This window comes from Channa argus, chromosome 19 (genome assembly GCF_033026475.1).
Source record: "Channa argus isolate prfri chromosome 19, Channa argus male v1.0, whole genome shotgun sequence".
NCBI lineage: Eukaryota > Metazoa > Chordata > Actinopteri > Anabantiformes > Channidae > Channa > Channa argus.
In genome coordinates, this window is record NC_090215.1 from 19,743,206 (window position 1) to 19,759,792 (window position 16,587).

The 16,587-nt window shown below is 40.6% G+C and overlaps 1 protein-coding gene across 9 annotated transcripts in view; it reads left to right on the forward strand.

Annotated features, from left to right (window-relative positions):
• The window catches only part of LOC137104355 (nebulin-like), a 75,569-nt gene that overhangs the window by 14,106 nt on the left and 44,876 nt on the right, over nucleotides 1-16,587 (forward strand). For 7 of the 9 annotated variants that reach the window (XM_067485354.1, XM_067485345.1, XM_067485348.1 and 4 more), the window contains 2 exons: nucleotides 7,901-7,985; nucleotides 10,726-10,833. In XM_067485354.1, the coding sequence (XP_067341455.1) occupies nucleotides 7,901-7,985; nucleotides 10,726-10,833 (193 nt within the window). Of the gene's footprint in view, nucleotides 1-7,900; nucleotides 7,986-10,725; nucleotides 10,834-12,272; nucleotides 13,671-14,490; nucleotides 15,121-15,650; nucleotides 15,941-16,587 lie in introns of those variants that run through there. The other 2 variants (XM_067485347.1, XM_067485352.1) reach the window with 2 other exon arrangements.

Here is a 16,587-nt window from a genome sequence, read left to right on the forward strand (position 1 = left end):
GATATTTTTCTGAGAGAATTTTTTTAAATGAAGATGGTTTTTGGTTGTCGGTGCTTTGCTTGGTTGGGTTTAATATTTAGCTTTGACTTTGAGTCCAGTTGTAAAGCTACAGTGTGCATCTTAAGCTGGTGCTAGCTTGACACTCGGGACAGTCCTGCCTTCTCAGCCCAGTGTCACACTCATTTTCCACGTTTTCTTTACCCTTAGCGTTAAAGTGGTTTGTCTCAGTGCTGTCTATAGCTTCCTGTTTCAGAGAACATCCATTTCAGACCACGAAAGAATGTGCTACCCTGGACTTTCCTAGAAAAACACAGAGTGCATCTTTACAGGATGAAGTAAGCAGCCTGCACCATCATGCTGTGATGCTGCAGCACTTTCATAGTCTGGTGTTTATCCATGTTTCCATGTATATTTATATGTATTAATATATAATATACTGCCTGTCACTTTAACTTGTTTATTGAGTGTAAACAGTGAAACCTGCTGAGAACACTCACTTTGTACTGTAGATACTGTTCCCTTGATTTCATACTGTATGTGTGTGTTATGCTGCTGAAATGTCATTAAGGTTTGTGAGCCAAGCTGATACTGGGCCCACATTGAGATTTTCATCAACACCTAAGCAGGAAGGTGGAGAGTGGCCAAACTGACCAGCGAGGACACAGAAACACACAGCTACACACATTCTGCCGTCAGTCCAGCCCTCTCCTCTTCCTCTTCGTCTGCCTCACTCGCAGAGATTCACCAAAGGAGCGTGTGGCTCTATGTCACTTTGTTTTGTGTGTCGACAGTTAGTGAAGGAATTCTGTCGTCAGTTTCCGAACACGAGGCACCAGCTTCCTGCCCATGTGCTGTCTTTGTTGTTGAGAGTGAGGGCGACTGAGGACTGTGGTGTCCCTGGCTCACCCCCATCAAGCAGCCAGCCCACGTTAACTATGGTGAAGCTGTAATAACAGTCTCCTGTTCCTACCTGGTGTCGTTAAGCTGTTCATCAGTTTCTCCAGTGGCCAGTCACCGTACTGTACCTAAAAATCACTGCTACAACAATCCAGAAGAGGCCATTTTTTATTCTTTAAGCCCACTGGGGCAAAGTTGTGATGTGGGAATTGAGCAAACAGGACACTCTGTTCTGTTGCTTTTGTATTTTGTTTTCTTCTCTATTCAGCTGCACACGAGCCTCATTATATGCTTCAATTCATATTTTTAACTACTTTGCTGTTAAGACTTTTATCTCCGTAAGATGAACCCGAGGCTCAACAGAAACCCTGTGAAACAATATTTAAGTTATTTGTGGCTAAAACCAACCATACATAAGTCGATATAAATTGTAGGAGGGCTCCTCCACTCTGTAACTCAACTGTACACATGCAGGACTGGGAGTTTTGAACAGCTAAACCTTAGATTCAGAATTAGTTTTTAGGACTTGTCTTTGTAAGTCACATGCAGTTTTCGTGGGAAAACAAAATAAAGCAGAGTCATTTGAAATGTGTTGGTGCTATTCTGGAGGGGGCTTCACAGTGCTTCAATCTGAATTGTGGAAAACTCTGTCGATCAGAACACCCCTGGTAAAAATGAGCCTTAAAGGTAAATGGACCCTTAAACCATGTACCTGGTCATTTTTATTGGATTTTTCAGCCCTTGTGTTCCGTTACAGATGTGTCAAACTCTGCACATTGATATGCATATGACACTATCAACATAGCTTAAAGTGGATTGACAAAGGAATGTGAAACAAATAAAAGTTTGCTTGTGGATTTTGTGCTACACACAGGAGCTTAGTTTTCTTCAGACCTCACACACACAATTTGTTTGTGTGTGTGTATGATGCTTGGTTAGACTTGTCTGCGTCACTGCTGCTGGGAGTGTTGTTGTCTGGAAAATGCCACAGCAACATTATAGACAATGGTAAGTCTACATGTTCATCTGCAGCACTGCACTGCATCTCAAACACACACACACACACACACACACACACACACACACACACACACACACACACACACACACACACACACACACACACACACACACACACACACACACACAATGCTGTAAATCTGGAATCCTAAGCACCAACAGAAAGACAGGATGTGTCTGAGGGTATTATTGGAAATGATTTAAAGGACACTGTGTTTGTGTGTTTTCCTGTTTTTTTTTGGCGGAGGTTATATTTAGCCCACGTTGTAAATGAGGGAGGTACCAAACGACTTGGTGTTTTTTAAGCAGTGTGTGCAATTAGTCTGTGTCCTAGAATGTGTTTGTATGTGAGTGTGAGGGAAACACACAGGGAACTGTTGTGTTACATAAACCCGTTCAATATTTCCATGTAATTTTTGTATTCACTACCACATCACTGAGCTCAGTGCAGCTTTCAGCTTAGCTTTTAACTTCCCTGCTGTAATTACCTTAACTTTGCTGCTAGTGCTCATTACCAAGGCTGCAGCTTATTCATTTTAATGCAAATGTATTGAGAGGGTAAATTAAGTCCATTTGTAGACAGGTGCTGGATCTCACTCATTTCATCAAAAGCTGAGCATTTCACATCAAAGGTTGTGGGGACACTGTAGGCTCTAAAGGGTGATAGATCATAAGATTTAACTTGTTATTTTTTCCTCGGCCTCTTGTGTTCCACACAGCACCTCCTATAGACACACTGTCATCTTGTCCTCTTAATGATCATATGTCATCTTATTTCAAATTCTATAAAAAGCCAAGCAAACAGGCCTGTTTGTCTCCTGCAGGTGTCTGGATGTCAAAGGCTGTTAAAGACTCTACACGCACTGAGTTGTTGTCCCGAGCTGCTTGTTGAGCCACCACAGAGTTACCGTGTGTGTGTGTTATATCCCACAGAGCTGGCCTTTGTCTCCAAGGATTGGGTTGTATCAAATGAACAAAGCATCCCTGGTTGGCAGTAGCAACAGCAGCAGGTGAAGTGAAACCTAAGGCCAAAATCATGTTTGTGTGTGTGTTTATATAAGACAAAAATTAAGAGTAGCAGAAGTGAAACAAAGGGGCTATTTGTTGAAATGGTTCGAATAAAATAGAGGGAAAAGGCTGAAACATGAAGGCAGACAACATTTCTGTAAATTAAATTGATATTTTTGTCAAAAAAAGGTTATACTGCTAATTAGGAGATGCAACAACTAGCACCTAATTTTTTTTCTTGGCAGTTTCTGTCAAAGCCAGGTGAGGCTGAATCTGATGGTGGTTTCCTGTTCCCTACATGCCACCTTCCATAGTGTCACCTTCCATGTTGCTCACTCTTTCTTATCCCCATCACAGAATTCTTGTGTTAATGTGAGCAGAAAGTTTTGTCAGCAGTAAAAACTGTTGCCTGCTTGGTGTTTTTTTTGCATTAGTCTCATTGTGATACCCAGACAATAACCTAATTGTGGTAATGTGGGAAACAGGAACTACAGCTGCCACATATAATGATGATGATAGTAAAAAGGAGTGTGTTGACGGTGCACAGCATAACTACTGTACTAAAAATGAGATATTGTGGCCTATAGTGTTTTCAGTTTAGTCTTTGTAGTTACAGCTTTTTGATTTGAGGATATGATGCACAAAGGCTAATCCTATTTCACCATATAGGGTTTCAGGAGTTCATTTACATCTTTAACTGTTTGTTCTTCTGTGTGGGTATTTCTCACTATAATATGTTATTATAGCTGTAGACCGACACTGACTGTGGAGACAGACTGAGGCACTCGGGTGAGTACAGATATGATGAGTGTTTATCACCTCTTGATAATTATCTGTTAAAAGTCAGAGACATACACAGACCACAGCAGACACATGATTATCATCATCATCATCATCATTATAATTATGTGTCAATGTGGGGATGGAAACAATAAGTCTACAACAACAGTGTAACAAAGCTGGTTATGTCTTTATGTGCCTTATTTATAAATGTGGGGATGCAGTGTTTCAGTGAGTTGAGACAGGTGGCAGGTGATTCACCTGTGAAGGTGTGTGTGTGAGAGCAGGCCGGACAATCCGGACATTATTTAGTTCCTTCTCTTTACATATGAGAATTTGAAGCTTTCTACATTAAATATGGCAGCAAACATCCTTTGTGGGATTATTCTTGACTCTAAGGATAAATGTATTTTTATTTTCAGGTTTAGGTTAAACAAAAAGCTATCAACCTAAAGACGTTACCTTCAGCTATAATGCACTGTAATACATGCTTTTCATTACTTTATTACATTTTATGGGGCAAAATGATCATTTGAATAATTGAGTAGATTAAGAGTATTTTGTAATGAAAGTTGTCATTAGTTGAAGCTCTTTGTGTAATTTTGTGGCCTGACAAAAGGTATGAATGCAATTTTATTTTAATTTTGAATGTTTTAGAACCAACATAAATGCATATGTTTACACGTGCACTGTATCATGGTGTTTGCATGTGCATGTCCACAAGATCAAAACGCTAAAGGGATCCACTTATTACAACACCGGTCTTCAGTGCTGCTTGACAAAGTGCTGTGGAGGCAGATTCCAACACAAAAGAAAGTCAAGTTATGAAACAACAAATTAAAACTTAAATCTTTTGAGCTGTAACATTTTTGAGAGAAACATTTGCATCATTGTAGCTGTACAGTACTTGTTATGAAAACATCTCAACCATTGTTCATCAAAACCTTTTTTTTATTATTTTAATAGCAAATCTGTGTGAAGAAGAATTAAAGCGCAGACAAACAGTGTTTTTTTCCAGAACTACTAAAGATCTAAATACAGTTTTTGTCTTCCCGTTACCATGCTCATGCCCATCATGATTATAGATAGTGGTCCATTCGGAGTGGGGACTAGAGCATCTCATTAAATACCAGCTGTCTACAGGAGTGGAGAAGGAAAAAAGGGAGAGAGTGTGAGTGTGTGTGAAGAGATGAAATGAAAGTGGGAGGAAGAAAGAGAGGTGAAGTGGGAGGAGAGGAGTGAAGGACAGTTCAGTGCAGTGGTCAAACTGTGCTGCTGAATATGCAGCTGGCAGCGGTGATTCTCTCACACACAAAGAGTTACAGTACAAGGCTGCATGAATCAGTTTGCCTAGAGGATAAACTGCTTAGTGGACTGAGTCGACTCAGGCTTTGTGCTGTGATGTGAAGCCCACCACCAGTACTTCTGCTGTGATCACAGACGTTACCAGCAGATACAATGTTACATGAAACTACAATTTGCCAGCTGTCAAGTTATTCCTTTGACATGTTTCCCCTCTTTCCCTTCTGCATCATATTATTTCCAGTTACGTGAACAGGTTATCATAGTTTACACACCTGTAGTGGAGTCGATAGATGTCCTGGTCAGAACAGGTATCAGGGCAAATCCAGTCGTATCGACTCATGTTCTATACAGTTTCTGAATGTATAGAGTATGTGTCCAAGTTAGAAGAGGGACAATATATGTGGTAATCACTAGTAGGTTAACATTACCTAGTAACACTTTAACCAATTTCTGGTATTGGACATAAATTATTGATTTAAAATGGAGAGTTCCAAGTCAGTGTCAAGTGCTGCATATTGGCTCACTGATGCCGACGAGATTTACTCGCTGTTGATTTCGTATTGAATGACGAGGCATTTTCCCATATTCATTAGTATTGAAGCAATTCATTTGATGGCATCAAATTATTAGTTTGGTACCCAGCCCCATCCCCATCTAAAGCCATAACACACAACTAAGCTGTATGTCTGGAATGAAATCATAAATCATAAATCATGGGCTTTTTGCTTTAGCTGTGCACCGTCCTGCAGATTTCTGCAGGCAGATCAAACCGGGCCAATGCTGCGAATCACTGAGTTCTTACCCACTTCGGGCAGTGTCCTCTCACAGTGTGTAGCAGTCAATTGAGGCTGTCAGAGATGTCGAGTCAACTTCTTAGTCATGTTTCGAGTTGTAATTGGTGTTGATTTTCAGTGTCTTTCAGTCAGCGTTGGTGTAGTTCATCTTTCATATCACAGTGTTTGACACACGTCATTTTGATTTTCCTTTAAGATCTTGAAATGACTCATATTCCTCCAGCTGCCTTTGTGTCTGTGATTCACTTCCTTCATTGCTGAATATTCTTCCTGTTTCTGTTCCATCCACCCACTGTCCACCACTTAGAAAAGAACAAGTGAGCCTTCAGGTCAAACAGTAGTTCTCACTATGAGTCGGGTGGCAGCCATCAGTCTGAGTTTAAAGGGTGACATACAGTGACTCCTGGAAGTTCAAAGCTGCATATTCCCATACAGTACTATAGCTGCAGTAATTATTCAGGTATGTCAATTTGAATAATGAGAAATACCAGCAACAAGGCTCAGGCATGGACCGCCAGCTATAGGCAAGCTGCTGCCAAGTGCAGTGGAGAAAGCTTTTATTGTGAAGGACTGAGGGTGCGTTTAGGAACGTTTCACATATTCACAAAATCACAAAGGGAGCTTTAAGGTTCAGAGGATGAACCGGCGTTCTGTAAAAGGGGCTCCGGAGTATGAACGAACCACTGCTCGCTGCCCGAAGATCAATTACTTACAGTTGCTTAAAGACCACAGAGGGTTTCTTGCACAGAGCCAAACTCTGGTTTTAACAAAAATACCTTCAAAGGTTTCTGGAGGTGGAGTGTGGGAGTGTTTTCCACCTCCGTCCCCCCTCCACCCCTCCATACTGTTGTTTCTTATTCGTCAGTAGCTCATTGTCCTTCATGCTGTGTGAGTTCCTGCAGTTTAAAGATTTGAATCCAGATGCTGTTTTTACAGTAGATGCTGAAACACAAATGTATATCTTAAGGGCATTAACAAGAGACCGAAAGGTCAAGTGAGATAAAGAGATTTATGGCCTGTAGTTGCTTTTTAATTTTTAGAGCTCTCAGTGGGTTATTGTTCCTGCTAATGTCATCATCCTGGTGGGTCATTAACTCACTAAGGTCATTCTGAGCATGGTGAGCACTCTGACATTTTTCAGTCTAAAGCCTTTTATTGCTTGGGTGGACTGAACATTTATTGGGGAAAAATGACTTATCACTGCAAGGAAAATGTTATTGTTAAGATGAGATCACAGCCATTTAAAACTTCAGTGGAAACTACCCTTCAATGTATTTTTTTTTTTTTTTGTCTGCCTAATACATTGGGCTAGTATGTCCTGTAAATAACACGGAATTTGGTTTACATTTATACATCTATGACTTGCACAATCTACTCTTCGCTGTGTCCCTGAATGTCAGAGTGGACACTTTCTGGTAAAACATTGATGCCAGCACTTGGCAGTTGCTCATTTTCGTCCTCTCCTGTTTTTGTTTTCTTGTCCCTGTGACTGAAGCTCTTGCCATTTGTGCCCTTAGATCTTTGCCATCATGAGCCAAAATCGAAATGCACTGATCCTGGCCGTTGTCATACATGCCACTAATTGGGTGTTAAATGCTGTATAGTACCAGGCAGTGCATCTCTGAGGAATGATCTGCATTTGTTACGTTTCTCTGCTCATTTATTCCCTTTAATTTGTCAGCCATGTACAGTAGTCCCCTGGCTATTGCCTTTCTGTGCTGACCTTACATGTTCTCCACGTGCTTGCGTGGGCTTCCTCCAGGTACCCCGGTTTCCCTACCACGGTCCCAAAACATGCATGTTAGGTTAATTAGTGTATCTCCAAAAATTGCCCGTAGGTGTGAATGTGAGTGCGACTGGCTGTCTGTCTGTGTATGTCTCTCTGTGCCTCTGCGATGGACAGCTGATAATAGCTGGGATAGACTCCAGCCCCACTGCAACCCAATTAGGATAAGCTGTGACAGATAATGGATGGGTGGATGTACAGTCATGCAGCACCTTTTATGTGCATTAGTGCCTGTGTTTTCATGTCTCTCTGAAAATGTAAAAACCAACAACCTACAGTTTACATGTGACCCTGCTCTTTGCCTTTTCAGACATTACCCCAAGACGTCATTCACCATCGTGGCCGACACACCAGAGAACCTGAGACTGAGACAGCAGAGTGAGCTACAGAGCCAGGTGAACGCGCGCGCGCACACACACACACACACACACACACACACACACACACACACACACACACACACACACACACACACACACACACACACACACACACACACACACCAGGACTCGGGTGTCTAGAGCAGCGACTTGCTTTGATGATACCGATGTGTCATCATGGGCAGGTTTGCTGCTGTCACTGCTGTCCTGATTCTGCCTCCACCACCTGATTTCTAAAACCCAGATCTCCCTGCAAGCCCACATCCACTTCAGCTGCCAAACTCTGGCTGCTACGTTGGGGAGCTGTGTCCTGAAATTGTGCCACACAGACCATGTGGTTTAACAGAGGCTTCTCGCTCATACCTCCACCCCTCTGGCACCACATGATGAAAAAAACAAACACTCAGGTGTGTCAGTGGCATCTGATCTGACAGTTCTGCATCCTGAAGGAAAGATGAGTCACTACAGTGCTGATTTACTGACATGCACTAACTGATACAGAGGGCTCGAGAATAAACAAGCTACCCTCCTCTGCCATATGTCCTCTTCCTGTGTGTGTGTGTGTGTGTGTGTGTGTGTGTGCGTGTGCGTGCGCACGTGTGCCCGCTCAGCAGACTGCAACACAAAAGGACAGATGTCCACTCAGCAGTCTGCAGTAGGGGACGTGCTGTTTGTCATTCGATGTGTGTCTACTGTATATTTGTGCGTCCTGCTTTGCCCTCATAAAGATCCATTTATCACAAGTTTGGCATTTACACACCTTCATTTATTCTGTCCCTGTTTCCTTTCTCTTCTCCATCAAGGTTCTCTCTTTCTCTCTTTTGCATTTTTTTTTACCATTACAAAGCCTTTACATTGTAGATCTTATGGTTTTAAAATACTGATAAAGCAAACATGTTTTCTCCAGTGTTCAATGCCAGAATAATGATTTCCATACTCTGAAAGTGTAAGTGTGCATGCAGCATCAGCATTTGCCTTGTGCCTATGTGGTTTAGCTCGTTAGCCGGTTACTTTAGCTCAGCAGCCAGCCTGCGACTGATGAATGGGGATTTAATCTTCTTTGTAGTGAGAACTGGGACAATCACCGTGAGAGCAGAATACTAGAACACACACATACACCTCAACTGTCATATTTCTGCAGTTTACAGCCTTATGTAACTCTGCACTTAGGGTTAATGGCCTGTTACTGATGACTGATAGACAGCAACAGGATGACATCAGGACTAAATGAGCTGCAGTGTTTCCTCTGAAGGTCAAACTGAAGTGCAGGACTGACTGACTGACTGCCTGCTGCTGATATCTGTGGGCTGCAAATCCTCTACTCTGCAGCACTGATCAATTTACAGATCTTTAATGTTTTAGATCAGTTACATTTGGTTTAATTCTTATATTTTTTTTTGGCTAGTATTGTAATAATTTCGAAACAGATGCTGATTCTAAACCTAAGACATTTGTATTAGTTAAAAAAGAAACAAAACAGAATTAAATCTGTGAATATATGAGCTTTAATGGCCAGAACTATTTATCATCAACCAATTGTCGACAACTCTTTATAGGTAACTTTGGTCATTTTCTAAAGGAACTGAATTTCTAACCACATACAGATGCCAACATCAAAGATGTCAAAGAAAAATAATTAATATTATAAGAAAAAAAGACTTAAAATACATCAGACAAACATCACATGCTCCATATTTTAGTTTTGCTCGATCAAAATATTTTTAAAAATTTCTGCTACAGACGCTTCAAATCAGCGCCTTGAAAAAAGAGCTAACTGCTGTTAATACAATATTACACAAAGTTATGGCAATTCAGTGCATTAAGGGAAACAATAGATAATTTTATATATTTATTTGATCCAGTGTTTTAGGATGAGGAATCTGTCAGCCAGTTTTGTGGTGTTTCTGGTTGGTTCTTACTAATCCATGTGGCTGAAAAGTGAGTAGAAACGATTCATTGTTGGTTTCAGTGTCAGTTCTCCCTGAGCTTGAAATTAACTTTCAAGATTAGGAGCCAGAAAAACTCTGTGGGAGGTTGTGAGAATTGAACAAAAGAGGAGAGATCATGTTCAAAAGTGAGAAAGAAGAACCTTGTTTCTTTTCATATCCTGCGTGTCACTGTTTAATGTGTATAGTGGAGCAATTGCAGTGCGTTTAAAGTTCTTTTCACACAGTGTGGAGGTGATTGTACCTGCAGTCAGTGCTGAGTACTGTAATTATTTCTTGTGTGAGGGCACATTCAAAGTAAAATTCAGCCTCAGATATTTCTATGTCATCACTGTAATGGTGATTCTGAGTTTCCGAGAGTTTGTAACTGAGTTATCTAGTTCATTAGTTGATGAACCAGGTCTCACTTTGTTGTAGCTGTGATGCATCTGAGTTGGTTCTCTTATTTAGTCATTTGGCACATTTCTGTATCTGCTGATGTAGAAACAGGTCTCTTTAACTTCTTTTCTATGATCAGTAAATGACCGAAGTACTGACACCAAAACGGGAAGTTTACTGTCACTGTATTGTTTTCTGTTCTCAGATTCCACAGTAAACTCACTGACCCATAAAAACAGAAATGTAAAGCTGGTGCGTGTAATCACACTGTGATGAAGGGACTGTGCCTCTTGTTGTAAATGAATGAAAAGTCAGTGTAAGATCCTTAATACATCACAACCAACATGTGGGATGTTTGGTACTACAGTGTCAATAATGTACAGGGAATGTTCCAGTAACATCCAGCCTTTCTGTGCCTCCCTCTGCTGCAGGTGAAGTATAAAAAGGATTTTGAGGAGAGTAAAGGTCGAGGGTTCAGCATGGTTTCCGACACTCCAGAGATGCAGAGACTCAGAAGGACTCAGGAGCAGATCAGTAATGTATGTACACACACACACACACACTGTACACCATGTTCCTTTTTGTCCTGGCTTTTGTGTATAAGTGAAGGATGTCAGTAAGATGTGTGAGAGTATGTAAAGGGTGCACTTTGGTTGGTGAGCAACACACACACACACACACACACACACACACACACACACACACACACACACACACACACACGCTCTCTCTCTAAAGGTCTATATCATGAAGCCTTCCAGTGTTGATGGTGAGAGGAACATCTTCTCCAACCAGTAAATGTAAGTGATGATATTTTTTTTTTATTGTTTTGTATTTTGATTATTAACAATCTCCATATTGTAATTTCTCAGCTATTTATTTAAACATTTATATCAGAAACAGTCTTTTTCCTAATTTCCCCTTTTGCACAGTCAGTACAAATTCCACATTATGTTAATCTGCTGTCTTCAGAAAAAAGCTATGTGGGTCAGTACCCGCTGATTTTCTTACAACCAGCTTTTTTATAATGTCAAACTGCCACAATTTGAGTATTAGTTTATTTGTCAACAGAATATGAAGGAATATAATTTTAGTCATTCAATAAATGTCAAATATTTGCTGTTTGTAGCTTTTCAAATGTGAGGATTTGTTACTTTTTATTTTCACAGGTGATGACATATAAATATTTTTGTTTTTTGGACTGGTCAGCAAGTAACTTATGAATTAGATGGAGGTGAACAAAAATAAGATGTGAACATCATCAGACTGCATTTTAGCAGTAATGTAAGTTCTAACAGAACCTGTAGCATAAGTATTGTTGCTATGGTTACCTGTAGTTTCATTACACAACTTGAGCAGCGAGCACTAACTATAGCACTAACTACAGTTGTCAATAAATAACTATTTTGTTGGAAATATGAAAAATTTTATTGCTCACTAAATAGGAAACTGTGAGTGTTAAGTGTGAAGTTATGAATGAACCCACTGTGTTGAAGTGACTGTACCAGCTGAATACAAGTTGGTATTTTGCTTAGTCACTGAACAGTAATGATTTTTGAAGGAACGGGGCAACTGTGTCGTCAGTTATATACAGTGTACAAAAGGAAAATGTCAAGTCATTTAAAATAAACATTAAATTATTTGTGGACCATAACAACAACCCAGAAAAGCCTGTGTGTGTGGTCTTGTGTCGATGGTGTGTGTGTGTGCGTGCAGAATCTCGACACGCATCCTTGTGACCCAGTGACCCTCAGCAGATGAAGCTACAGTCTTGTGTTTGTCTTTCTGTGGTGTTCTTTCAGAAACAATTTGATCTTTTTCTCTTGTTATTTTTGAGCATCTTCCAGCAAGTAAAATTGAAAAAAATTGAGGTGCATGTAAAATATAAAAACATAATTTAAGTTTATTTCAACCTGGCATTTTTCCATAAACGTGGCCGTTGTCACTCCATGAACTGCTGTAATGACACATGTGAACAAACTGTGGTTTTAAATGCAGCTGCGTATGCGTTTAGTCGCATTAAGGAGGCAACATTCTGTATTTACTCAGTTTGCTGTAGGAGGTTTAGGCTGCTTGAAGTCCTTATTTCCCAAGATCTCTGCTACAGAGGTGGCAGGTGCAGAGTTTTCATGACCCATAGAGTCACATTAATGGAAATGATGGCATATTGAAATAAACCAAAATCATGAAACTGACACCAAACAAAGCTCATCAGGTGTCTTCTTCATAACCTAATGGAATGTGTTTCTGCTACATCATCTTGATTTCTTTCTTTTTTTTCCCCTGCGTTCTGTTTATTTATTTTTCTTTTTGATTTCTTTCCATGTCTCCCTCTCCTCATTCCTCAGTCCTCTGTTTACCTGACCGGGTGATCGCATTATTACGCTTTGTTAATACACCGCTCCTCCTTTTTTCCGCTTTAATTAAGACGCACACACATTGCCTCTGTCCCAAATGTTGTGACATTCAAAAGCCCACACTTTATTACTCAGCTGTTTAGGGTTGACCTGGTGATGAATAAAGAGGCTGGTTGAAGGAAGATGTGAGGGAGGATGAAGAGCAGTGAGACAGAGAATACAGAGCCAGAATTCTGTTTGTTCAAAGTTGAATACAATGTGAGCTGTCTGTCAGTAGAAGCAGTGACACTAAATGACGTTATGAACATGTTAGGTTTATAACACATACAGTCCAGACTGTGTTTAGACGGTTGTACATTTATTGTTCTTCAGGAAATAATGAATGGATGCCACATTACAGTCTTTGTTTTAATTGATAAATGTGTGGGAGATGAAGTCTTTATTGGCCACTACAAAATCTTCTAATTGTTACAAATACATCGCTTCACTGGGTATGAAAAGTTTCTTGGCCCAACAAAAAGCTAGGAAATAGTATTATTTAGATTAGGATTCCCCTTTAGTGCTTCTTAGTAGAGTTGTCAACACCAAGAATAAAGAGAGGTGTGTTACTCCACTAAGATGTGTCTGGCAGTGAAGCTGGTTCACAGCGAGAAAGAGAAAACTCCTAGTCAATAAGGCAGCTTTACCTTTTTTTTAGTGTCAGCCAATTTAGCATGAAAAAGATACTTTTTTTTTTTGTTTTTTTTTTTTACCAAAGCAAATATTTCCGAGGGGGTTGTGTTTATTCTGGGTGAGATAGTAATGACTGCAGACAGGAACCAGCTCAGAACTCTGCAGAAGCAACGAGCCGTGGGTCTTCCTTCTTTAACCAAAGCCACCTGGAGGTTTCCCAGCCGTCACTGTTAATGTCCATAGTGTCAGCGGTGATCCTAAGCCTGGTCACGGCCTAGGAGAGGGATCGTGTCGGGGAATCTCTTGACAGCCGACTTCAGTGGGATCACACTGAGCCTGGAAGCCTGGTAAGCTTATGCTTTTTAACATCATTAATATGTGCTTCACAGGGCAATGTTAGTTCCCACATGATCACCTGGGCAATATCACTGTGCCTGGGCAACATGATGTTATGTGAGATGGGAAATTCAGTTGTCTGCCCAAATCTACCCTCAGCTGTCAGTCTGAAGCGGCGGTAAGGACGTTGGCTCTTGATTGAGGCTGTAGATGTAGAGCTGCTTCTCTCCAGCCTTCACAAAAAGGACAGTATTTGAAACAGTGCAATGTTTTTGCTGGAGCTGATGATTGTGGCTACTGTAGCAATAACTGCCTGAAGCACCTGGTCGTGGCACCAATGATCCCACCTGTCTCTACGGGCTTTTGGGCAGCCAAGACATTCTCCAAGGGCTGCAAGGCCAAGAAGGTGAATTGCTTTGGCCCCAAGTCTAAAGATTAGCAGGGCTTGGTACTTTGTTGTAGATGGTTTGGACCAGGAATCTAATTTAATAGTAGTCTGCTTGACAGGAAAATAATGAAATTGACGACGTTTCTGATGCCACTTTTACACCAGTCAAAGACAAAAAAGACAACATACTGTCTGGTTTTGTCAGTTTTATTTGACCCTGCAGGCCATTGCGTCATGGTCTACATATTTTGAACCAGTTACAGCAAATGCATTGTGTCAAATTGTCAGACCATTACTTCCACATAAATGCACAAATATGCAGTTCAGACCTATAGACGTGTACACACACGATTCTTCTCTGACATTGTTCCATGAGACTGGACCTCACCCTCTCTTAAAGATACAGTGGTCCTCCGTGATGTTAGCCTGTGAGAACGTCAGTGCCTAAAACACAGACGGGTTCTGTGATGAATGCTAATCAACAACAACACGAATACACTCATTGTGGTTCATGAAACCTGCTCGAATGTCAAGCACATAAAATGCACATTTGTTATCTGGTATTGGTAGGTGTGTGTGTAAATGGTACATTCCTTCTGAACTCTGAAGCTATACGCAGACAATGGCACATTCACGCACAATCAAACACACACTCTGTACCCACTGCTGGCACTGAGACTAAGGGCACATTGGTGATAAGGCCCTGAGTAGCGGGCTAAATGTGGACAGTAAAAGTGATAAGAAGTACCCAACAAACCAGTTCCCAGAAAGCAGTGGACTGTCACAGGAGTCCTGGATAAAGCAGTTACAGCATTATATTCTGAGTTGGAGGCAAAACAAGAAATTGAAAGGTTTGTAAAGAAGAGCACTACTAGAGCACTACAAAGCTGAAAGAGTCGTGGACGTGGATGAGCTGGAAAAACCATCAGACCCCACCACAAAAAGAAGCTCCGATATACCGAGGCAAGGAGTGAGCACGGCACAACATTTTGGAAAGCTGAAAGAGTGACCAGGACGTTTTGGGAGCCAAAGGAAAAACCAGGGCAACGAGAGATCAACATAAACTGGACAAGGTAAGTTCAACCTTCAGGAAGCTCAAGGTGAGAAAAGGACTCTGAGGAAACAAAAGTTCGTGGTTTTAGAAGATGGATCAGACAAAGTTATTAAAAACGATTCACAGGTAAATGATGAGGCGACCATGACCCTGAAAAAGTCTAAAACACAAAAAGGTGATGGATGAAGCTGAAAAGGTGACCTTGACGTCAGGAAAGCTGCTAGCAAGCTAAAGTGGTCTCATTAATCATGACAGACTGACATGAACACTGATTTACGGTCTTTAGTTTTAGTAGTTGTTCATTTTTCCCAGGTATCATCTTGCAGTTTGGACTGGATTTACTCTGATATCCTGCTTGAACTGAGGCTCCCAACTCTGTTAATCTAACTTGGCTAATTTGCACCTAGTCTTAACAGCCTGGATCAACAGAAGATACAGAATCATACATGAGCTGATGAGACTTTTGTGCATTGGTCGCATGTTCTCTGTGTTTTTGCAGCCAAGGTTGGTTTAAATGTTACATAAAAACACTTCTCCTGTTCTCAAAAGTGTCTCAAATGGAAGAACAGGAGGCTTCAGTTGCTTCAATGTCAGATGGAAAGATGAAAGAAGTTATAACAATGGAGGCAGAGAGAGAAGAAAGTTTTCAGGAGTCAGTGGAAACAACAGTAACCACAGCTGTTGATGCTTCTGTGGGAAGAGTGGACGTAGAAGAGAAGGACGTTGAAAATGACAAAATGTCAGAGCAGGAGGAGGGTGAAAAGATGGCGATGGATGGAGGAGAGGAGGATGAAGAGGAAGAGAGTAAAAGAAAAATGTTGGAAACTTGGGAATCAGAGGTGAGTACGTCATAGTTAAATAATAAGATATCAGGACCCGTTTTCTGTAACAATAAACAAAGAAAAGCCTAAATTAAAATCACTAAATCAGCCAGTTTTATAAATATGTTCAGTGTTTCACAGTCCTTTCTTTGAGCTTTTATGGAGGTAATTACATTGTTATCTTGTAGATGGGGCCGCTTGTGTGTTTTTTTTTTTTTTTTTTTTGGATGCTGAAGAAATGGAAATGGTTTTAACCGTGCAAACAATGAGTTCTGTCTCAGTGCTGGCTAAAATTTTAGAAAAGGTGCTTTGCTTTTTTTTTTTTAAACCTTAAAGGTCGGGAAAGAAACGTTTTCTCTATTTTAAAGTTTTGATAAATAAAACAGAAGTCAGTGGTGCCCAGGGAAAAATGGATTAAAGAGAAAAATAAAACCCGTTTTGGACACAAAGGTCCACACTTGGGTAAAGCAATGCTGGCAAAATCAAGATCACATGTTTGGCTTCTTTGCTTGGAAATGTCTTGGAATATTCTTTCAGTTGACTAATCTAATAAACTGCTAATTTCTGCAGCTCTGATGGACAGACATTTGTTAGTACATCCTCACAAAAAAGGAACCAACCACAATTCTCTCTTAAATAAATTAAAACGGACAAAAATGATTAAA